Source organism: Phyllostomus hastatus, unplaced genomic scaffold, assembly GCF_019186645.2.
Source record: "Phyllostomus hastatus isolate PE091 unplaced genomic scaffold, TTU_PhHast_1.1 phas_scaffold_12, whole genome shotgun sequence".
NCBI lineage: Eukaryota > Metazoa > Chordata > Mammalia > Chiroptera > Phyllostomidae > Phyllostomus > Phyllostomus hastatus.
Window position 1 is genome coordinate 11716690 of NW_025334007.1, and position 25721 is coordinate 11742410.

At 37.1% G+C, this 25721-nt stretch overlaps 1 protein-coding gene across 1 annotated transcript in view; it reads left to right on the forward strand.

Moving 5' to 3' along the window:
* Window positions 1-25721, forward strand: part of BCLAF3 (BCLAF1 and THRAP3 family member 3) — a 51770-nt gene that overhangs the window by 15900 nt on the left and 10149 nt on the right. The window contains exons 4-10 of the mRNA XM_045856105.1: window positions 261-911; window positions 9652-9824; window positions 11381-11495; window positions 12201-12246; window positions 13796-13911; window positions 19881-19983; window positions 23903-24055. Of these exons, the coding sequence (XP_045712061.1) occupies window positions 261-911; window positions 9652-9824; window positions 11381-11495; window positions 12201-12246; window positions 13796-13911; window positions 19881-19983; window positions 23903-24055 (1357 nt within the window). The remainder of the gene's footprint in view (window positions 1-260; window positions 912-9651; window positions 9825-11380; window positions 11496-12200; window positions 12247-13795; window positions 13912-19880; window positions 19984-23902; window positions 24056-25721) is intronic.

Sequence of the window (25721 nt, forward strand, 5' to 3'; positions counted from 1 at the left end):
AAAAGCATTATAATGTAGTTAGTTCAACTGGTAGGAGTGAAGTATTTATTTTAGAGTAAATTATGTTGAAGTTACTTGCATATTTAAAAATAAGATGGCATTTCCTCTCTAATGAACCTCTATGAGTTGGCTTGAAGGATTATAGGTTAACTTTGCCCACTGCATTCTGCATTTAAAGCCATGCTACCCAACATTCCACACATATAAGTTCTCACTTTATTCTCTGTAGTGCAAGTATAAACTGTTTTATGTCACCACAGGCATACTGAGGATCGTGATTACAGAAGACATGGACACACATCAACAAGACACACAGGCGTGGAGAGGCATGACAACAGAGAGCCGTCCAGAAACCCTCAGAGCAAGCCGAGGCATCCCCCTTCGCCTCACCAAGAGAAGAGAGCTCAGCGCAGCCCTAAGTACCAAGCTCATCGACATGCTCAGAAGAGACCCTCGGAGACCAGTTCATCAACCAGGGCATCCAGCGACTCTCGCCACAAACGCCGCAAGACCTCAGATGGGGACCAGGACTTGTCTGATGGAAAAACTCAGAAATACTCTAAGGAGGAAGATAGAAAGAGCACTCCTCAGAATGACAATGGAAAGTCCAGTTGCTCACGTGCTGGAAGACAGAGAGAGACTGAAGATGGGAAAGATAAAAGTCCTTCAAAATCATCTAAGAAACACTCCATTGCCTCTGCTCATTCAGATAAAAGTGTTGATTTCAGAACCTCTAACGACAAACAGAAGATGGAAAGAAAGAAAGAAAGGGATGACAGGAAAGAGAGCAACTCCTCCAGTAACCACCTTGATGAAAGTAAAGCTTCTGATATGAAACCTTCATCCACTAGTCTTAGAAAGAAATCACTTATAATTAAAGTAGATGAGAAGAAAACAGTAAATATATCCAGGTATTATCTTTGTTTTTTTCTTAATGCTATTTAATAAATGTTTCTGCCATCTTTACTCAAATCTTTGAAATGAAATGAAAAATAAAATGAATAGTGTGTCTAGAGTCTGTCAAGGGGGAGGGATAGCCTAGATTTTTTCAAAAAAGCCCTGTAATCCGGATGAATCTCATGATCAGTCATACGGGGTGGCATCACATCTGCTTGTTTCCATGTCATATCTCAAGGTACTTTTGCGGCAGAGCACTCTATGGAGCTGTTTTCCTCATGAGTATGCATGTTATTATGCTGCCAGATATTCTGTGTCCAGGGATAGGCGGGGTAGAGTTCAAGGAGACCTATTCCCTGCTCAGTTTCTCGGAGCCTGTTTTCCTTGTTGCCTGAAAGTCTGAGAATTTTTGCCCTGAGAGAGACCTCAGCAGTTCCAGCTTTTATAGAGCAAGAGAATGAGGCTCTGAGACATGAAGCGACTTGTTTAAGTCAGTGCCTTGGTCTCAAACCCACGTGGCCCCTTGTGACTCAAGGAGGCTGGTGACTTAACATGGTTCTTGCTGCCATCTCAAGATGACTAGCACTCAACCTACTGGAATCTCCTAGGTAGAGGAAATTAGGCTAGAGTCAAGAAAGAGGCCCATGTATAAGACACTTGATTTAGCTCATAATGATTCTCTAACAAAATAGACCACTGTCGTTATACATTATATTCTAAAGTGGTTTATGTGCTTTCTTGCATTATGAATATTACCTCTGTGTATGAATCCTAAGAATAATAAGGCACTGCAGTTTGCTATGTCAGCTAAGTCTGTTCATTACTTGAATACATTACCAGTACGTGAATAAAAAGTGATGCACCATGTTGTTGATCTGGGGCATTTATGTTCCCAGTTGACTCATATATCTGTATTTGAATCAAAAACAAGAAAATAAAATCCAAGGCGAGGATGTGACAGGGAATTAGGTAAACCCAAAGTCCTTTTTTTTTTTTTAACAAAATATATTTTATTTTCTTAAAGTTAGGTACTCCAGTCCCCCCCCCCTTTTTTTATACTTGAAAAAATAACTTTTTCAAAGATTTTATTTATTTATTTTTAGAGAGAGGGGAAGGGAGAGAGAAAGAGAGGGAGAGAAACATCAATGTGAGAGAAAAACATCAAGCAGCTAGCTGCCCCCTGTGCATGCCCTAACTGGGGACCTGGCCCACAAATCCATGCATGTTCCCTGACTGGGAATCAAACCAGCCACTCTTTGCTTTGCGGGACAATGCTCAACCAACTGAGCCATACCAGTCAGGGCACAAAACCATTCTTCAGTATACATATGTATATATTTTTAAGAATACTTATGTATTTATTTTTAGAGAGGGAAAGGAGGGAGAAAGAGGGAGAGGAAAACACTGATGTGTGAGAGAAACATCTGTCGGTTGTCTTTCGAACCCCCCTAACTGGGGACCTCGCCCACAACCCAGGCATGTGCCCTGACTGAGAATTGAACTGGCAACCTTTCCATCCTCAGGCCAGCGCTCAGTCCACTCAGCCACACCAGCCAAGGCTATATGTGTTGTATTTATATGTGCATAGAAAACATTACAAATATAATTATGGCACAGAAAGTTAGACAAATAGAGGTGGGAAAATAACTCATAACCCTACTACCCTAGGACAATTTTATTAATATTTTAGAATAGCTCTTTTTGTTATTTTTCTACATGTGTGTTACATGGTTATCGTAATACTATATTAATAATTTTGTATTCTATGTCATATAATATTTCTTACATCATTTTGTGCTATTATATTTCCTACTAGTTCTTAATCTTAAGAGCACAAAGGCTCCTGTAAGCATCAAGTTTAGGGATGTTAAACTATTTCTCTTTCCAATATTATATCATGAAAATGTTCAAATATACAGAAAAGTTGAAAGAATTATGCAGTGAGGATCTATACACCCACCACCTAGAGTCTACAATTAACATTTTACTCTACTTTTGTAATCACATATCTGTCTATATTTTCATCTGTTGTTCCATCTTATTTTTCAGTGTATTTCAAAGTGAATTGCAAATATCAGTAATTACCTTTTAAATACTTCAGTATTTAATTTTTATATAGTTTTTTCTTTTGAGATAAAATTATATAAAATCAAATTGCAAAAAAAAATCTTGAATTGTTTTGTAAAAGTAATGCTACACCCACTTTTAAAATACAGTGTTTTCTTTAAAAAAGATCTTATTTGCTTATTTTCAGAGACAGGGGAACAGAAGGAGAAGGAGAGGAAGAGAAACACCAACATGTGGCCGCTTCTCCTGTGTCCCCCACTGAGGACCCAGCCAACAAACCCAGGCATGTGCCGTGACTGGGAAACAGTGAACAGCCGCCCCGCCCCCATCCCCCCCACCCCAGTTCACAGGCCAGCGCTCAATCCACTGAGGCACACCAGCCAGGGTGAAGTGTTTTAGAGTGCTAGAAATAGCGATTTTAAAGGGTTTTATATTAAAGATACTGAACACAATTAGTTTTATAATTCTACATTGAGAAACGGTAGCTTGATCTTCATCACGATCACACAAGTGAGCTTCCCAAAATTGAGGCTGCCATATCTTTTGTTTGAATTTACAAACTAATTTTGTGAAATTTTATGAGCTGTCAGCAGGGCCTGTCAGCACACATTTAAATTACCTGACAAGGACCTGAAGTGCGGCTTATGTAATAAAAAGCTTCCACTGCAAATGCTTTCTATTCAGAAACCTGAAGACTGAATAACTTAATAAATACATGCATTTTTTTTTTTCAGTTTGATAAAGCATCATGCTCAACAAGATCTTTCTGATGATAATTATTTATTTGTTAATGAGTTGTGGAAGAGTTTTGTGGGGTTGGGTTGAATTATGTATGGACTCATGAAATATCCATAAAACAAAGGTAGTTAATGCAAACCTCAGTAGAATTATGTTCTCAACTATTGCCATAAATTAGCTTTTCCTCTGCTCGAAAAGACTTAAATAATCCTAGAGTGGACAGAAGTTTATTTGTTGGTTAAAATCTAGAGAATTTATCCTTTTTTTTCTTTTCTTTTTTCTTTTCTTTTTGGAAAGACTAAGATGGTTCATTTAGTGCATTTGTTTGCTTTCTTAGCTTTGGTCAAGTATTGACATATGTAGTTAAAAACATATGGCTATCACCCTGACGGGTGTGGCTTAGTGGGTTGGGCACTGTCCCACAAAGCAAAAGGTTGACGGTTCAATTCCTGGTCAAGGCACATGCCTAAGTGGCAGGTTCAGTCCCCTGTCTGGGTACATGCAAGAGACAGCCAATCAGTGTTTCTCTCTCTCTCATTGATTTCCCTCTCCCTTTCTTTCTCCTCCCTTCCCCTCTCTCTAAAAAATAAATAAATAAAATTAGAAAACATATGGCTATCACCTAGTGATTTTTCTAGATTCTAGTTTGTATCTAGAGCAGCAGTAGATAGATACTTACTTGAATGAATGTTCACCACATAGTTAATACTTCTCTTAACAAAGATCGTATTCTAGTGATCCCCTTAGTCAGAAACTGCATTATCAGAGGTAGAAGTTACACATAACTCACAATTATCTGTCTCAGAATGCAATAGGGAGCCACAATAGGAAAAATTGCACGAAGGTTATCATGAACCCCAAACATCCAGCTGTATATATCTGAAGCCTTGGGGCAGACGAAGGGAGTTCTGGTTTAATGTTGCGCTGAGTAAGTGAGAGCCCGAACCTTGATCAGACTCGGAAGGAAGTGAGGGGGAGGAGTAGGGGGTGCCAGTCTCTGGAGATGAAAATCTGATGCTGATGGACCTGAGGCTTCTCTCACCTCCGCAGGTGCTGATACTAGGCATCTAGGATACAAAGGTTGTCTAGCAAAGTTGATGTTGGACTGAGTATATGAGCCTCTGTTGCATTCAGTCCTTTTGTTCCCCACTGAAAAGATACAGAGGGCCTCCCTACCACCATCAGATCTTTCCCCATTCTGAGAGGCTTTCCTCCTTCTGAAAGGGGGTGGCTCCCAGAAGACAGTGGAGCCCTGATGCTCTGAGGAAAGGGCTGCCGTGTAGGTGGAGGAACACTGTAAAAAACCATAGCAAGGACTGAAGGAAGGTAGCCTAATCACACGAAATTTACGTGTGGTAGGTACTGTTCAGCTGGAGGCAAATATAAACAGGGTGGAGATATTTTTGTGATATACAAGCCTGCTGCTATCTTGCTGTTACGTATCACAAAAGTAAGGTTTCTATCTAAAATATTTCTCATGCATTTTTAAATCAAACATTAATTGAGGGAAGGCTCCCTTTCAGTCCTATCACCATAGCTTCTCATGTCTCTTAGGGGTCCTAATTTAGGGAGGTGAACATTGTGTTTGGGGTTGGGGTATGTAGGTTTTTGTGTTCCTGTGGGTCACTGAGCAGCTCTGTGACATTGGGCAGGTCACCTGGCTATGTCTTTTGGGGCCCAAATTAACCTGCATTTCCTCCTGGTTATATGAGTCTGCTTTGATGGGCTGATAACTATTGAAGCTGGGTTGATAGGCTCATCATAGGATTCTCTGAACTTTTATGTATATTTGAGATTCTATATTATTAAAATAGGAAATATTTCCATTTTAAATTGCTGTAAATGAAGTAAAAAATTTTAAGTAAAAAGTAAGCCAAGAAAGTTTAAAAACAAAATTAAATCGGCCCCAATTAGAATTTTGAAGTCAGTCATCTTTTTAGCTGAATCTTTCATTTCAAATGGTCCAAATCATTTTCCATTTATCATTTATTCATTCAATGGGTATTTTCTGAGGACCTACCCTGTGAGACAGCCTGTTAGCGTAACCTGGGGCTGTAGATGGGCACAGGATTAGGTTTCTTCTCCTCTGGTCTTGCACAGTAGGGCGGTGTTGGTAATACATGGCACTGTGATGTGGTGTGTGACCCGGATGATCTCCGGCGGGGGGATTTAGGGAAGGCCTCTTTCAGGACTTGACATGTGAGCTAGGCTTCAGAGGTTACGCTGTGTTTTCAACACATGATGACAAGATAGATATTTTATGTTCATATGTTAACAAAGGCAGACACCACACACAGGAACTTTGAGCTGCATGCCTTTGAGCAGTCGGTAAAAGGGAGTAAGGTACAGGAGGCTGCAAAGGTGGGGCTGCTGCACGGCCAGCCTGGTTTGACAGGATTAGCTAATAGGAGAGGACAGGTTGGCTCAGTTCTGGCTGCCAGGGGACTGCTGGCAAGGCCAGTTAGGGGACTTTTGTGAAACAAGTAATGACATACTGAGTTAACGGACTAGCAGTCTCCCTCTTTTCCCTCAAGTCCAAAAATTCTAAATGTGTATTCTTAGGAAGACAGGAGCAAATTAATGATTGCGAAAGTGCTTTATGAAATACTGGATACTGTACAAAATGTTCATTATTTTTGGAAGGAAACTAAGAAAAGAAAACCTTTATGTGTTGTATGGATTTTGTTCTCTATTTTAAGCTTACAGAGGACAGGATTTTGGTTGTTGGTTTTTTTGTTACTGTTGTTTTGCTGTGCAGTTGGGGTTTTTTTGATGGATCTTAGTTGTGTGTAAGAGGAAATTGAGGTCTAATGTAGCTGCTTATGTTTTCTTAGTTATTAGTGCACAACACTCAGGATGTCAGAAAATATCCTTAAAGAGAAAGAAAATAGGGAGGGGTTGAGGACAGAACCAAAGAACCTGGAAGATTTCATCAGACCACTTTAGAATATAGGTGATTTTTAACTACCTAAAATTCATCTCAAATGAGAACAACTTGGTCTTTTCAGCTTAACTCTTGTGTTGGGGGTTATTTCCTGAAATTGTTAACTTGTATTAATAGTAAATAATAAAAAGGAACATTTGAACTGATAGGAGATGAAATTTACAAATGTGAAGACCTAAGAACATTTTTTATTCCCAAGTTTCAGGAAGGTTCGTCATATAGCAAAAGTATGATTTTTAAAAAAGATTTTATTTATTTATTATTTATTTTTCGAGAGAGGGGAAGGGAGGGACAGAAGAGAAGAGAAACATCCATTGGTTGCACGTGCCCCATTCAAGGACCAAACCTGCAACCCAGGCCTGTGCCCTGACCAAGAATTAAGCCAGTGACCTTTCATTTTGCAGGACAATGCCCAACACACTGAGCTACACCAGTAAGGGCAAAAGTATAATTGTTTTTAAAAAACTAAAATTTTAGGCCCTGGCCAAGTAGCTCATTTGGTTGGAGTGTCATCCCCATATGCCAAGGTTAACGGGTTTGATCCCCAGTCAGGGCACATACAGGAATAAACCAATGAATGAATAAATAAGTGGGATAACACATCTATGTTACCCTCTCTCTCTCTCTCAATGAATAAACATTGTTTAAAAAAACTAAAATTTTAGATTATACTCTTTTCATGGCAGTGAGGTAACCCTAGGATAAATTTTTTAACTGATAGCAAGTTTAAACACTAAAATTTAAGGAATTGAAGAAATACACCTTCAGTGTATACCATATTACTCCTATGGATTGAGGGTTGGGCATCAAGTGGGGATATAATAATAAGTGACAAGTTATTAATTACTGAAATCCTCTATCAGCTTGCTTCCTCTTGGGAGAAACTGAAGCTATAATAAAAACTATTATCAATTGTTTTCTTCCTATGGATGGATCATTTTTATAGTTGTATTTAAACTATAAAATACAACTTACAAAATCTTATTTTTCTCTTATAAAATGTTTTTAAAGCTATGGTTTTTTGGGGTATGGCAGGCTTTCTGTACCATTAAACCCCTTTAAGCAGAGAGCGCATTTGTAGTGTTTTGTTAGTGGAGGTTGTTAACAGGGCCAATCTAGCTTCTAGATTTTTACCACTAAATGTCTCTTAGCTAGTTATCAGACTCACAATGGGAAGCTTGAAGCAAATTAGGAGGAAAGAAGGGGAGTGGGCTTTCTCATGAAAGTCTTCTAATGAACCAAGGAACCCACAGCAGTGGCATCAACTTGCTGCATAATCACTTTTCCATGTTTCTGCCTTGGCAGGGAGTCGTCTCCACAGCACCAGTGTGAGAGCAGGGAGCACAGCAAGTCAGATGGAAGCCTTTCCTCTGATAGGTTAAAAACAGGCGCTTAAAACCATCTTGTTAGAGGAGTTATTGAAGTTTTCAACTAAAGGAATGTCTGTAAGCCCCTCATAACCCTGGAGTCGTTTTGGATATATAGCTATTACGTGACTTAAATAAATAAGTAAATCTGTGCATTCATATAACCACACCCCGAAATGTATCCATCTGATTGGGTTTTGTTATATGAAGAAGTATCATTTTTTTTTTCCCAGTGGTGTTACTGTTATTTATTAATGAATCATTTATTTATTTATTTGTTTTATTCATTTTTTTGAGTAAGGAAAGGTTTACTGATAGAGAAGCCTCCAACCAAGACAGCGGGAGCTGTGCTGCTGTTATTTAAAACACATTTCTGGTTTCTCTCGTGGACGTATCTTCAGAACCTATGACGTACTCATGAAGAACTCTAGCAGTTGTAAATCTCAATTCTTTGGACAGTGACTTGATTTTTGGCAAGAGCCAAAAGCTATTTAGAGTTAAGTGTGGAGGAGTAAGATGGGTATAAGCTGGTTAGTGCCATTTTGGGTTCAAAATGAGGTATAAATATAAAATAATGAGACATTTTCTGCTGATGAATCAACTGCCCTCAGACAAAGAATTGAAGGCAATTTTAAACAAGAGTAGCATTCTTGGACTAAGATGTGGTTTCCCATTATGGCACTTGAAAGGATTATGTTCATATGAACGCTTGACCTGTGGGATGTAAAGCAAGACAGTTAGGACATCCATTGTCTCAGTGTCATTCATAAGTGTAGGGCAATCTTTAAAGAGCCCTACACTTAGCCTGTAGGGCTCTTTAAAGATTAAACAAGATAATGTTTGTAACCTCTAAGCTTCTGTGTTTGACATATGGTAAGCCCTCAATAATTACTAGCTGTATGTCATAATAGTGGCTTTATAGTGGTCCCTAAAGGTGAGAAGAGCTCTTCATGGAAGTTATAAAGATTCAGAAAGCATTGAAGGGGTAAGATAGTTGGGTTTATATACTAAATGTGGTAGCATTTCTTTAAGGATACGTTTAGGGTAAACACTATAATTAGTTATAATGATCATAACTTTGCTAATAACTAAGACTGTTTTCTGAGAGTTTGGTGAAACTTTCTAAGTGACTAAATTAGTGTCAACAGAATTTGATTTCAAAGTACAATTCTAAGCTTCTCCCTACTGATTCAGAGTTATAAGGATTTCTATGAAGTCAGAGAAGTTACTATGTTTGATACCAGCTTTTAAAGGGTGGTAGTATTTTAAGATACAATAAGCTTGCTGCATTTACAATTTTACGGACATTTGGAAGTAGAAAATAATCTAATTGATTGTGTTTACATATGGAGTGTATTTAATGCCTTGCTGTATTTTTTGAAGTAAAAATTGTTTAACTTAGGATTTTGAGGATCTTATTAAAGTGGCAAATATTTAATGATCTCTGATTTGAAAAGAACTCAAAACCATGTATGTATAGCTATTTTCTTCTACTCATACATGTTTTATGGCATACAATTTAGTGCCTTAATTATAAGAAGATAAGCATCATTTTAGTTTTATAGCTATATTAATTTTAATAAGTTTTTCTCAGTAAAATAATTTCAGATTTAACTGAGCATCTTCAAATTATTCTAGGGTCGCTTCTATCAAGACAGAGAGTGAGATGTCAGCTGATTTGTCTGCTGTTAGCAAGAAAAGTGAGGACTCGGAACCAGTGCTTGAACATCTTGGCTCAACTGAGAATACTGAAAACAAAAGTAAAGAAGAATTGGCTCAGGAAATCATAACTGTCATCCATCAAGTTAAAGGTTAGTATATTTTGCACATATATCAGGGATAAGACAAAAACAATGTACTGACTTTTCACGAGATACAGGAAAATATCTGTGAATTGTAATAGTAATTAATATTTCATTATAAAGTAGATCATTAATTAGAAAATCTGTTGAAGAGAGTAGAAGATACTAATTCAAGCCTAGTTGGGTGTTTTAATTATTATTTTCAGAGTACTAGATGCTCAAGGGAACCATGGTTCCTAGACCCAGTTGTTCTTTATATGTAGTTCCAATAACCTGGTGCTTCAACTCACAGTAGATTGGAAATCAGAAGTTATATAAAGGAGAGATTGACTGCTACAAAAGACAAGTGTACTGAGCGTGGCAAGAATCAATAACTGATAACAGAACAGGAAGAAGGAAGCAACAAAAACCAGATATGAAACTCAAGACATCTCAAAGTCTAGGTCCTCTGGTGATATTCTTCATGCCCTTGGGAGAATTATGGGAATTTAAGCCAGAAGGGTGATGCTAAGCAATCAATAAGATTCCAGTTTGACTTGGCATACCTTATGACACTAGGAAGTTGTATAATAAATACTTGGAAAATTTGCATTGAGTTGTTTTGTTTTGTTTTTACTGATGGCCAATGTCCATTAATTGCAAATTTCAGTCATGTAGAACAACTTTCCTCAATGATGCTGTGTAAATAAAGCAATTGTGAGTATTACAAACTAAGCAACTTCAAGAATTCCAAAATTTTTATTTTATGGTTTTTGCTAGATGATCGCATTAATCTTTCTTTACCTTCTTAAAATACTTTGAAAGTGAATTATTTTCTCTGCCTTCCTCACACTAAGGCATAAATTTACTTTAAAGCATGTGGTTTGTCTGAAACAATTCGCCATTTCAGTTCAGCCCCTTTTACCCAAAGGACGTGTGATTCTCGGTAGAAAGGGAACTAGTATTGCAAGAAAAGTCCAGGAAAATGTCTCAGGACAATAGCAGTAAGTTAGGGGAAAAGATTGCTTAAGTAGCATTCTAATGAGTCAAGAGTTACTATCTTTCTCTCTATCCTGTTAAAAGCCCATAGCATAGCTTGATTTCAAAAATGTCTTCATGAACTTGATTTAATGTTAAATGGCATTAAGAGGCCTTCTGTGATACGTAAACATGACTTTTAACATTTGTTCAGAATGATTTTGATGTTTTGGGGTTGTTTGGGGGGTTATTTTTTACTCTAGGTGAAGTAGAGCTCTGGACCATCTTTTCTTCCCAGATATAGTAAGGTCTTGTCTTGGAGAAGAACCGTTCTCACTTTGAGAAAGCTGCTGTGTTTCCCCCAACAAGTATGCTGGACTGTCAAGTAGGAACGGAATTCTTGGTTTCATAAATCAGGTGTTTCACTATTACACAGGTTTGAAAAAGCATGGGAACACTGAATTAATCTGTGGAGTTAGTTTAGGTCCCACTTATCTTCAAGAGAAAGAGAGGTTGGATGTTTTTTAATAATCTCTTCTTTCTATACTTACATGTAATCTTTTAAGTGGAATCAGTTTTACACTGATGTAAAACTTTCTTTTTTCCAGTTAATTATTTTCCATCACCTCCCATCACTCTACATGAGCGTTTCTCAAAATTAAAAGATCAACAAGCTATAGATGGAAATGAAAATAAATGGACTCCAGATTCAGGAAATCCAAGGTAATGATTATTGTATACTCAGTTATTTCCTGGGAATAAGCCTCAGGGGAGGTGTGGGAAGGTGCTGCCTCCTGGGCTTCCTGTAGATTCTAAGACTGGACTTCCTGCTTAAAAACAGGACAAACCCCAGCAGGTACCAGGCCGGTGCACTGTGATGGAATAGGTTATATTGAAGTCATCAATGAGTATTGTCTAAATTTGTGGGACTTTGAAAATATTTTCCTACCTAACTTTGGTTCTGCTGTGTCTATAGTAATTGTCTACTGAAGTTATCACTGGAAGAATGAAAGATAGTTGTCAAGCCACGGAACTCATGGGTTGCCTCGCATGGTCAGAAATGGCTGTTCTGAGAACAGCCAGGTGGAAACACATGTCTTCTGCTACTGGCACCTGTCTGAGCAGGTGGCATACCCTGCCTTGTGAGCTGAGTTGAATCAATGTTAGAATGCAGGAGATCACCGGAGCAAAGTTTAAGATTACATGGACTAGTGATTTGAGAACTACCAAGGTGTCACTGTGATGTTGTTCAGAGGATGTGTATGTCTTGGAAAACTGTCATATAGATGAAAAACCACCTGGTGGCAAGTTTCTCTTATTTCCACCAAGACATACCAGCTCTACTTCAAATTCCATTCTGTAGTAATGGAATTAAGCTATCAGTGTATAACATAATTATGTAATTGTAATATGCCTTTATTATTTTAGGAGAGTAAATATGCCTTTGGCTGAGCTTCCAAATAAACACGCTATGGTATGTGAATCGGAACAGGTAAGTGAATAGTAAGTTTTGATGACAGATTATGTTATTATTGGTGTACTAATGGGAAAGGGAACTGGTGATTGGGAATAAAAAAAGGGAGTTAAAAGTAGATGAGGAAAGATTGAAACCCAGGAATCTGAAATTTACAAAGCTCTCCAAGGGATTCTGGTTATTGGCCACGTTGCAGAGAGAAAGCTGACAAAAGACAAAAAAATATTCCCTAAGAGCAACAGTCTCTAAGGGCAACAGCTTTGTAAAATTGACACAAAATTATAGCATTTAATATTTATTCCAAAACTTCACACTGTAAAACTTTCAGAAAGTATATTTGATACCTACTTTTTCCAAAGCAGTTGTATGGAATGCATTTTTAAATCGTATGTGGAATAAATAAATACAAAGGAACTTACTTTTATTTGATATTGCCCTTCAGAGTCTATGGAATATGAACTAGCAATATAATGAAACTAATACTGAAATTTTTATTGTCACGTGTTGTGTGTGGTGGTTCCTGCCCAGTACCTCCCCCTAACCCCTACCTATTCCTTGGCTAATTAAATAAACCATCTTACCTAGCCAGGGGGGAAGAACACTGGCTTCTGTTTTTTAAAAAAGTTTATTAAGTTCTAAAAAATCAGCTAATGTATTCATTGAGTGAAGAGTTTTTATAAAGGAGAGATTTTAACGCATTTCTTATAGAACATATAAATAATTTTTTTTACTTGTAAATGGTTACAATTTTATAGAACTTAGGAAGATAGGATAGTTTATTGAATAAATTATATTTTCAGGAAATTTCTACTCATCAAAGTATTGATATTGTAATCAACTTAAAGAAAATTTGAGGGTTTTTAAAAATTAAAGGTTAAAAAAAGCCTCTAATCCAACCGCTTAACACAAAATATAGTTTGATCATCTTTTCTTGCAGTCCTGCATCTGGCATTTTAACATAGTTGCTACCCTAGCCCAGAAAGTTTTAGATGCTTTTTTCTTTTTACTTAAACCATAATAACTTTTACTTTTATATAAGTCTCTGAATTCCCCATGTCCTTTTATGATTGATGCTCTTTAAATTTTAATTAACTTTTTCCAATGTGTTTTTCCATGTGTACTTCCCACAAAGTCTATATTAGCATAGTTTAAATGCTTGTACATTATTGCTTTGACTTAAATTTATCACATAATCATTCTTCGCATCCCCTTTAATTTTTTTACAATATATGTAAGTTGCTTTTGTTGTTTTGTTGTTGCTGTTATTTTAAATATAACACTTTGAAGATATTTGAGTAGATAACCTTTTCTTTGAGCTGGAGTCCCAGAAACAGGATTCCTGATTCAATGTGATAAACTTGTCTAACTCTGTATTGTCAATTGTATCTCAAAATATTTTTATTAGTTTACACTACAATTAGCAGGATGAGTACAAAATAACTTGTACTCATCCTTGTATTTAGGACTTTTACTTAAGGTTCTTATTAGATATGGTCTTTGTGCAACTAACAGTAATGTGAATGGTTTGTCTTCTGTCAAAATTCCTCAGACTCTGGTCAAAGTAATAGATCCAAATGATCTACGACATGACATTGAAAGAAGGAGAAAAGAACGATTACAGAATGAAGATGAGCACATTTTTCACATAGATAGTGCTACAGAGAGGTAATCAGTAGATGAAAAACATCCTGTTATCAGGGAGCTTTTGGTATCAGCGTATTTTTCCATTTTTTTGTGTGACAATTTTCCTTCTAGCATAGGGACTTAATCCTTCAAATCTATTATATGTTTAAGTAAAGTCTTTTAAAATGTTTCAGTTATTCAGTGATCATCATATGCTGTTTGATTTAAACAACAAAAATTGTGGGGAGTAGGTGAGTATTTGAGGTCTTGATAATTCTAGAAAGGAGTGTAACAGCGTTTTTAATATTAGCAAGAGCCAAGACCAGCAAGTTTATGGATTCTTTGGCTCAAGCCGATTCAAACTCTGACAGACTCTGCCCTTTCAATTTCGGTATTCTTCAAATATTACAAAATTTGTTGAAGTCAGTGCAATTCTCTTTCAGAACTATTCGTGAATGTCCAACCATAAAACAGAGGCAGGCGTATTAGAAAGTGCAGAGGAAGCCCGAGTTTGAATCCTGTCTCTGCCAGTTGACAAGCTCTTGGGCAGACTTGCTTAGTTTCTGGGGTCTTTTCCTCTCTCAAGATGAGAATAACCAATTTGTGACGGAGAGGTTAGAATAGTAAACTGGCACGTGCAAAGCACTTAATGCCACGCATGGCATATGGATCATCAGTAGATTCTTGTTCTTTAGGGGCTTTGCGCAGTCTCTCTTTGGCTACATTTTATCTTTAGTTCTGAAAAGTATGTGAAACCCAAGGCAACTGTGGGTCCCCAAATGACTGTGAGGTATATTTGAATGGGACAAAATTTCCAGTTTTCTCCAACAGTCCTTATGCTGTTTGCATCTCCCAGAAAGTGGGAGTGTGTGAATAGGAAGGGCCAATGCTAATTCCCTTTCCATAGTCCTCAATGTCAAATTACTGATATTTGACTAGACTTTTAAGTCAAGTCTGTGGCTCACAAGATCCTAGTCAAAATACACAGAGCTTGCTTTTAAAACTGGACCTGATTCTGACAATAAGTTTGGGACAAATTAAAAATAGCAAAACTGTGTTGAGACGTATAAAACAGTTGAAAGTCAAATGGTTAAAATCTTGTTCCTTGACGGGTGGAAGTCTCCAGTTTCTTAATATGACATGGCACGGCTACTATTTCACGACACAGGCTCTCTCATGCTTGTCTTTGAATGAGTAAGCTGCAGAGACTCAGTGTACCAAGAAAGAGGATTTTTCAAAACAGATTTAAGATAATGAACATATTATGAAGACTGTGTAATGCTTCAGAGTGTATCTTCACCCTCTGAGGTGATTAAGAGCTCGAGCACTGGAGTTACACCTGAATTCAATGCCTGGCTGGCTGTGTAGACACCTAGCTATGTGACTGCCATTGGACAATATACTTAATCTCTGTTTCCTCAGCTGAAGAGAAGAGATAAAAATTATACTTACCTCACAGTGGTGAAGATTAAGGGAAGTGATGCGTGTAAGGTACAGAGCAGCTGGTCAGTGTTACCTATTAGTGTTAGCTTTGAGGATGGTGTTGCAGCATGCCGAGATGTCTTCCTGCGAGGTGTCTTTTGCTGGGTCTGTCGGACTGTTTTATTTGTGCTGAGGAGCAGGTGTGGTATAGTGGAACCATGAAGATTTTGTTAAATTGAGGTTTTACTTACCATAAAACTAACCTTTTGAAAGTGAACAATTCAGTAGTTTTTAGTATAGTCACAGTTGTACAACTGTGATCACTAATTCCAAAACATCTCCTTCACCCCCAAAAGAAACCCTGTACCCATTAGTTGTTACTCCCTGTAACTCTCTCCACCCTGCCACTGGCAGCCACTAATCTACTTTTTACTTTCTGTCTGTCTGGATTTGAGTATTCTTGACATTTCATATAGTCGTGGTTATATAATATGTGGAATTTTGTGACTGACTTCTTTCTTGTAATGTAATGTTTTTAGCATTCCTCCGTGTAGCATGAGTATTCCTTTTATGGCTGGATCCTATTCCATTGTATGGATATACCACATTCTGTTTATCCATTCACCAGTTGTCGAATATTTAAGTTGTTTCCACTGTTGGGCTATTGTGAATACCAGTGCTGTGAACATTTGTGTGCAAGTTTTTTGTGGACATACGTTTTCGTTTCTTTTCTGGATGCACTTAGGATTGGAATTGCTGGGTCATATGATAGCTATGTTTAACTTTGTGGTGAGCTGCCAGGCTGTTTTCCACAATGGCTATAGCATTGTTCGTTTTCACACATACAGTGTGTGTGTGTGTATGTGTGTGTGTGTGTGTTCGCCATGTATGGTGGTAGGGGGTTCCAGTTTCTTCACAGCTTCACCAGCATTTATTATTGTTCATCTTTTAAAAAAAGGACTATATAGAACCTTTAATCTCTCACTTTATTCTAATTTAATTTCCTTGTTAAAATAAGAAAATCATTTTATTCTATTCTTTTATCTTAGAAACCCGGTTATCAAAATTGACCTCATTAATATTTTTGCATAAGCCTTTTTGGTTAAGTCATTGTGTAGATTTTCATAGAAATTCAGAAGAAATGAATATGGTGAAATCATGAATCACAGGATACAGCGATTTCCCACCTGTGTGATTTCTGTCCCCTCGAAAAGTTGTATACAGGCTCTGTGTCTGGGTTTGTTCCTGATTGTATCCCCACTGCCTTGAGCTCAGTTCATAGCTGTTGAATGGATGAAGTCGTCTTTCCAAAAGAGTAGATAGGACAGAGGGTACTGGAATTTTAATGCATTTAGAGCTGGATCACTATTTATTCCCTGGTACCTTAGGTAGTCTTTCTCAAGCAAACCTAACACTAGGACATTCTATCTAGTCTCCAGACTCTGTTCTCAATTTTCTCCCAGTTCGGACCAACCTCTTACCCTGATGTCTCCATGTCTTCTTCTGGCGCACTATTTCTCCCTTTTGCAATAAGCATTATGAAGTTCCCTGCAGTGCTATTGATATATTGTGGTATATAGGCATGGTGTGTGTATGTGAAAAAGCAGCTTCAAAATCATGTCAGTAGACTGACATTAAAGTAGACTTTAAAAGAACACGAAACTCCCAAGATTTTCTTTTTTAACTCGGTGGGTTATGGAAAACATAACATCAGTTTTTATTTTTGCTATTATAATAATCTATAATCTATACTGAACTAGAATGACCTTAATAGACTGGTAAGTGTGGTGTGATTTTAAAAGAAAGATTTTATTTATTTTTAGAGAGAGAGGAAGGGAGGGAGAAAGAGAAGGAGAGAAACATCAATGTGAGAAACATGGATTAGTCGCCTCTCATATGCGCTCCAACCGAGGACCAAACCCTCCACCCAGGCATGAGCCCTGACTGGGAATCAAACCAGCGGCCTTTCACTTTACAGAATGACACCCAATCATCTGAGCCACACTGGTCAGGGTAGTGTGGTGTGATTTTATTTACAATAGTTACAGAATGCACTTACGGTTTTTCCAAAAATTGAACAGGGATGTGAATTACATGAGAGAGTTAGCCGTAGAGTTGTTTGGAGGGGATAGTATTTCACGACAGGGAATAGTAAATGCAAAGACCTTGAAGCAGGGTCTCGCTTGCTCTTGTTTAAGGAATAGAAAAGGGCCAGTGGGGTTGTAACACAGCGAAAAAGGAGAGAGTTAGATGAGATCAAATCATGAAGTGCTTTGAACAGCATGAAAACTTTGTAATTTACTCTGAGTGAGGTTAGAAAACATTTTGGGTCCTAACCTGAGAAGAAACATAATCTCATCAAATTTTAAAAGGATTGGTCTGCTTGCTGGGTGGAATATGAACTGTAAGAGCTCCAGGAAAAATTATTTCTTTCTCATGTAAAAAAAAATTAGAGGCAGGAAGTCAGAGCATGGTAGGGTAGACCCATCAGGGAACCAGGCTCCTTAGATCTCCCTTGTGCATGGCATTTGCCTCATGGTCCAAGATGAGCATTTGTGCCCTAGCCATCACGTGCCCATTGTAGCCTTTTCTTTAAAGACTTCCTAGAATTTACACACGATGCCTTAGCAACACTAGTCAAGATTTAGTCTCATGGCCATGTCTGGCTGCAGCGAAGCTGGGAAATACATTCTTTAATTCGGACACTCATTTGCCTGGTCAAAAATCAAATCTCAAAGAGTGAAAAAACATTAGTGTGGCAAAATAGGAATATCAGAAGTTTTACCATTTTAATATTTTTACATGTACAATTAATTGACATTAAGTACGTTCATAATGTTTTGCAACCATCACCACTGTCCACTTACACAAGTTTTTCATCTTCTTAAACAGAAACTCTGTACCACCTAAACTGTAACACCCCATCTTCTGCTGACAGTCCCTGATAACCTCTTTTCTTTCCGTCTCTATGAATTTGCCTGTTGGAGTTACCTCATACATATGTAGAACCTTACCATAATCATCCTTTTGTGTGTGGTCTACTGCACTGAGTATAATGTTTTTATCCATGTTGTGTCATATGTCAGAATTCTATTCTTTTTTAAAACTTCATTCCTTTAAAAGCTGAGTACTATTCCATTGTGTGGACATTCCCCTTTTGTTTATACAGTCTTCTGTTGATGAGCATTTGGCTTTCCACCCTTTGGCTGCTGCGAACATTGGTGTTGTCATCTGTTTGATTATTGCCATCCTAGTGGGCACACTGTAGTATTTTCATTGACATTTGGTTTGTGTTTCTCCAGTGACTAATGGTGTTGAGCATCGTTTCACGTGGTGTTTGTGTGTCTCCTTTGGAAAGTATCTATTGAAATCCTCTGTCCATTTTTAAGTTGGATTATTGTCTTTTTATGATCGAGGTGTAAGAGTTCTTTATAATTCTGGATACTATTTTATTAGATATATGCTTTGCAAAGAAAATCTTTTAAAGTCCATTCTTTTGTTTATAGAAGTAGCCATGCGTGCTAATAGTCAATATCTGAAAAAAAAATTTAACAAAGTTTAAAAACAAAAAATATGAGGCATTCTTAATTTAACCAGTCAGAGATGACCACTGTTATTATATAGTACATTTCCTATTTTTAACTATTTTTATGGACATATATGTGAATATTTTAAAGAACTGAAATTATCCTTATGATATGGTTTTGCACCCTACTCTTTTGACTTACTATCATTGTCATGAACATTTTGGTAAAACCTAGGGTATTTTTTTAACACTTCAAAAAACCCTGAATGGCTGGCTGTTTCATATCACGTACTGGGGTCAGAGCTGGGGCCACAAAACAAGCCATCCACAGAGCCTCCTCTGAAGGAGTCACAGCTTGCTGGGTGAATCATACAGGTGCCCCAGTATTACAAGCACAAGTGGTGCGTGTGGAGACCTCGAACGCTACATGTGCACTTAGTCAGGCGGTGGGGGCGGGTACCCAGGGCACCTCGCAGGGATCTGGGAAAGCCTTCCTGGAACAGGTACACATGGAGCTACCTCTTGAAGTTGCTCTGAGTTAGAAGGAAATTGCACCAGCAGGAAGTGCATATGCCAGCGTGTAGGAGCAGGAGAGGCTGTGGTGTGCGCCAGGGGCCACACACAGCTAAATGTTCCTGAAGCTCAGTGTGCATGCTGGGGAGACTGGAATGAAGCAGCCGGGCAAGGCAACAAGGAGCTGAGCAAGAAGGGCCTTGGAGGGTCATGATGAAGAGTGGATTTCATCTCCAAGTCAGTGAGGGGCCTGTGGGAGGGACTGAAGCAGGGCCGGGGCGGTGACGTGTTGGTCCACTGTGGAGCTAAGTTGGTTAGCTTCCAACTTAGCTCAGTAATGTTTGTTGAAAAATGAAGATTTTAACCCTGGTAACTTTGATTTGATTTAATTCTAGTAGTGATGGGTCATTGAGGTTATTTTTACTGTTGTACTGCTTTAATTGTCTCTGAGGGGGGTAATTTGATTTCTCTTGTTTATTTGTTGGGTAAGTGTAAACTAATAAAAGATTCTCATTTTTTTTCTCTCTCTCTTTCTCTCTCATTTTATTAGGAATGATCAGCCTTTCCCTTTTTTGACTCCTGCTGGTAGACCTCAAAACCCTCAGTGGGTTAAAAAGTCAAATTCTACAAAATTTATTCAGGGAACTTACATGGTAAGATTGCAGGTCCAAATTTTTTCATTTTTATACATTTTATTCTCACATATTTCTACATGTACAGGGATCACCAGTATTTTTCATAATGTTTGTAACTATTCAGTAAGTATGGATTGTAATTCTTTTGTTCAACATTAACATTCTGTTGAGGCATATAGTTATTGTGACAGAAGAAATGTCTACCTCTGATTTAGCAGGATTTTATTGCATCTATTATACTACTAGCTTTTTTTTACATAAGAACAATTTTATTAAGGTATAATTTACATACCATGAAACTCACCTGTTTCAGGGGTATACTTTAATGATTTTTTTTTGTAAATTTACCAAGATGTATAACTATTACCATAATCCAGTTTTGGAACATGTTCGTGACCCCAATAAGAGCCTTCATGCCCACTAACCACTAATCTACTTTTTTGTTTTTAAAGATTTGCATTTTCAGGGGCCGGTTGACAGATGGCAGCTGGCTTCCATAACAGCAACAAGTACCAGATAGAAAGATAGAAGCCAGGGTGTATTTGTAACCAAATCTCAGAAGTGACATTCCGTCACTTCTCCCATACTCTGTTTGTAAGAAGCAAGTCACTAGGTGTAGCCCACGCTCAAAGGAAGATGATGACATAGGGTCCTGGGCACCGGCAGGTGGGGATGGTGGGGGACCTGGTCCCACTGGTCTGCAGTGATTCGCAACCATCCCTTCGCATGCAAAATACACCTTCTCCCTCCCAAGGTCCCCCAAAGTCTCATCTCATTACATGTACCTTCACGCAGTTACTCAAATTTATAGACTTAGTATAAATTCAAGATGATGACTATGAAAAGAGTTTTATGTGACTTTTTTTTTTAACTGAGGAGAGAGGTAAAAAGGTATGAAAGAAGATTTGTGAGAAGTATAAACTCCAAGTGGAATAAAGAGAAGGTTAGAAGACTATTATTTTGGAAAAAAGAAGCCATCTTTCAGAATGGGCCCCCATTTTTTCTGTTCCCATCAAAGCATTCGGGTTCTTTGTAGTTACCATCTTTACCCCTGACTTCTGATTGTTCCCTAGTCATGGCAGGAGCATCTATCTCTCTGCCCATCGTTTATCTGAGTCAGTAAGACCTGCCTCCTGCAGTGTTGAGAATTTGTCTTTTCCTTACACAGTGGGAACTCTTCAGCAGCTTCTGATAAAATGGGTTTGTTTCTCTTCTGGATACCTGAATAAATGCCACATTTTTAGTTCATTCTCAAAAATGACCCATTGTGTTATGCTGGAGTATTTTTTTTTAACACTTCTCACATTCACCAATTAAACTAGTCCCTCACAGACCAGCTTGGGTTATGTGAAGGGAGATGTGTGTGCATGTTCCTATTGCTAAACTACGTCTTTGTGTTCTTAATCCTGTACATGTCAAATGGGTGTTTTTTAGTGGTCAAATGAAGTTCTAAAAGTGAACTTTAAAGTTCATTAACCCATGCTAATATTTTTTCATGCATAATTATACTATGCAGAGAAAAGACATCACTCACAAACTATTTCGAGTTGAGAGAAACCATCGTGAGACTTTAGAAGGTCTTTTAAATTATTGAATGTTACTTTCCATTTAATTCTAGCTTTTGGCTTATCCTTTGAACATAATGTTCTAAGTAGTAGTGAATTAAAAGCTGTTTTGTAACATTTCAAATAATAGCTATAAACTATCATTTCTGGGCATTTATAGTCAACTTGAACCAATTTAATGATGACCCCTTTCCTCAGGACTTGATTTTTCAATTATTTTTTAAACAGTGGAACCCTTTTACAAATATTACATGGAAATACTAATACATAAAACAGATACAGATAGAGTGGTTTCAGGTCAGGAGACAGGCAAGGCCCCAAACAATCCTTCTAAGTCCATCCCTCCACCTCTAAGATGTAAGTGCATAACTGTAGAGCCTTCTCCAGGATTCACAGATTGAAAATCCCTGCCCATAGATGTGCAGCCTTCAGAGGCCTTCTGGATCAATCACCAGAGAAAGATTCTGGTCCAGCAGCTTTGTTAAGGCAGTTCCATTGCATTCTATTTGTACAGCTGTGTCTGATGTAAGGGATAGTTTTAGTCAACCAACATGTTTGAGTATCCAAATAACCTCATCTCCCAAATGTATGGGATAAGAATTGTAGTGCAAAGTATTGTATTTTTCTTTCCTTGCTCTCAGAAGATGAGGTGCTTTTTAAATCCATTGGACTAATTTTCCTGCTTATGATAGGTACTTTATTCATATTATTCATTCCACAGGGTCTTTTTCCCCTCCCCCTCCAAAAAAAGAAAAGGATCTAAGTTTTTTCTTGTGTGAAAGGAGCAATTAGGCCAGTGGGAGTTGGCTCATTAGTAGGAACTTAGTGTGAGCAGAAAGGTAATATACACTATTCCTGAACCATAGAGGAGGAAGGCAGCTGAGCGATCTGTTAATACCTGGCTTCTTGAGAGTCAAAATTTTAGATGTCAAAATATTTTTTCCACCAGGAGCAACACAATTAATAGATGTTGTAGGTAATATTTTTAGTCAGTGGTTTATGTACCTAAAATATGTGTGACATTAGGTTTTCAAAAATAGCTATGGCCATATAATATATCAACATATTTTATACGATCTCTTAATCTCTTGAAGCATAAAATCATTAACGGAAAATGTGATGTGTGCATGACTTAGAGACTGTGTCACTGGACTTGGAGATTAAAGTGCTTCCTACATGTTGTTCTGCTCATGAGTCAGATAGAGTTGATGGTAGTATTTTTCTGCAAATGTTGTATAAAATCTATTTCCTACTATCCTTTCTCCTTCATGGAAAGTTCTACATTAATTATAAATGTTTTCCAAAGTATATGCAATAATTTTCTTGACCATTCACTTAAGCTGTATAATGTAGTATGATTATTTAGAAGCCCACTATTCTTCATAGTAAAATAGGAACAGAAAATAATCCTTCCTAAGAAAAGGAGTTATTTCATTAGAATTTAACTTTTATATTAATTGGAATAATTCAAAGCCAGAATTAGTAATCATCTTATTAGGTATGTAAAAGTGGTCATTGTAAATCTGAGAATTAGCTCTGATGTATTTAGTTCATGCAGATAATTTTAACAAAATCACAGTCTCGTTATAATTCTGTTTTACCTGAATTTTTTGTAGCATTAAGAAAACGATTGGAAAATAGAGGTGGAATAAATACTTTTTACAAACTATGTGCTTCATTGTGTATGACATACCCTTTGTTAAATAACTGCAGAAAGAGGAATGTACTTAGACTTTATAATTACTCCGTTATAATACACCACTTGTACATTTCCCACATGGGAAATACAAGTATTCATTGTCCTTTTACATCTGTTGTAATACTCTGCAGTATGCAGGCAAGGAAGTATGCCTGCAGTATGCAGGCTTTTTAAGTATGACTCTTGAAAATATTTGCTGTAATGAAATTTTTATGTTAAAGAAAGATTCACATGAAGGTACTGACAAGAATAAAGTTAAGGGAGTTTTTAATTCTTAAGTAGATGTTGACACATAATGTCTTCCCCACCATTTGTGATTGGATACATTTCACTGTGAATAAGAATGATAATTTTAGCTCATTTGAGGTTTTGGAAGTTGTATGATAAATTTCTTAGCATGATAAATTTCAAGAATTTCAAAATTGTTTAACTTAGTTTTTAAAATGGGTTTATGTAAATTTAAAACTTATTACATAAAAAATAATTACATAAAATAAGCTAGGAAGCTAATTTGATGAAAATGTACTTTATTAGTATTATTAACCTCTTCCCTTTCAATATTTGTAGAGCCTGGAAATCAAGGGCACCTCTAAATACCAGGCATTTGCCCATTTCTTACGCTAGTAGATTTGGAAGCTGTAGTGTTAACATTTCATTATTGTCTCCTTTACAGAGCAACTTTAGAGGTGGCAGACCCCAGCCCCATCATAAATCAGACCTTGTGCAGAAGAGCTTGTACATTCAGGCCAAATATCAGCGTTTACGGTTCGCTGGGTCAAAGGGATTTATCACTAATAAATTCAGACAAAGATTACTGAAGAAAAAGGTTAGTTGAATTTGTGATTATTTTAAAATGTTGAGTGACTTTTAAACTCCTGAATTATCTCTGTTTAATGGATAAATTGGGCTTTTTATTTAATTTGACTTGAGAAACAACCTAGATTTCAAAAATACTTTTATTGTATGATAGCTGCAGAAAAACTTCCAGGGCTGGTGGTGATAGAGTTGTGAGACTGTTTAATCTTAAAATGGTTTTAGCGTTATATCTCAAGTACTTGAACTATGCCAGCTGTTTAAACTTTTTACTTTAGACTTTCTGTTGTATGATCAATTTTGAAATGGAAATTCAGGTAAAGAGTTTTAACTGATGTATTTTAGCCTTATAAAAATGTGAGTTATCTAAGTACCAAAAAACACTGAACTGAATATATAAAAAGGGAGCATAAATGCAAAATACACTAACTGTTCTTTTCTCCCCATTCATAAATGTTTTATTGTGATAAACTGTGTAACATAAAATTTTCCATTTTTAAGGATACAATTCAATAGTATTAATTATATTCAGAATGCTGTGCAACCATCACCACTTCATGCTAATTCTTAATGTTAAAAAAAATTTTTTACTTGATAAGTTAAATTTAGTACTCTTAGTTGTAGATAGATTTTATTTAAATTTATCATGTTGGTATTTAAAAATGCAGCATAAATATGATACAAAATTACATTCTACATATTATATTTTAGATGAGAATAATAGCATTACATCAGTTAAGTGAGGTATCTTTGTCAGTTTTTGACTCACTTTTGTTAATAATTTTGGGCTAATATTTCCTTCTGAGAAATGTATATATATTTAGTGTTGCTACCAAATAGTCCAACTGTGGTTTTATAAATTTCCTAACCATAAATGTTTCCTTAACCGTTCATGCCTATAAAGCCTTTACACTGAGGTTGCTTAGTGATTTTAGTAAAACTTATTTTTCAGAACATGAATCAGGAGAATGAAGTCGACAACTGATTTCTTTTTTAAGTTTTTTAATTAAATGTAGTATCTCCTGAACCTCTCTCACCCCCATTTTAACTGAGTACCTTAGAAGAGGTTTCTAATTTCACTGTGTATGTCACCCTAGGTGTTATGAAAGCCATCTCTCCTTTAAAAATGTGGGTGTGATTGTTGTCGTTTTTCCCTCTTACACACCTCCATACTGTTGGGTTGAGGTGCTGCTGCTCTTCCTGTCTTTTGAGGCAAATTTCTTTTTTTTTTAATTTATTTTATTGATTATGCTATTACAGTTGTCCCATTTCCCCCTTCACTCCCCTCCACCCTGCACACCCTCTCCCACCCACATTCCCCCCCTTTAGTTCATGTCCATGTGTCATAAGTTCTTTAGCTTCTACATTTCCCATACTATTCTTGCCCTCCCCCTGTCTATTTTCTACCTACCATCTATGCTACTTACTCTCCATACCTTTTCCCCCTCTCTCCTCCTCCTCCCACTCCCCTGTTGCTAACCCTCCATGTGATCTCCATTTCTGTGGTTCTGTTCCTGTTCTAGTTGTTTGCTTAGTTTCTTTTGGTTTTGTTATAGGTGTGGTTAATAATTGTGAGTTTGCTTTCCTTTTACTATACATGTTTTCTATCTTCTTTTTCTTATATAAGCCCCTTTTACATTTCATAAAATAAGGACTTGGTGATGATGAACTCCTTTAAC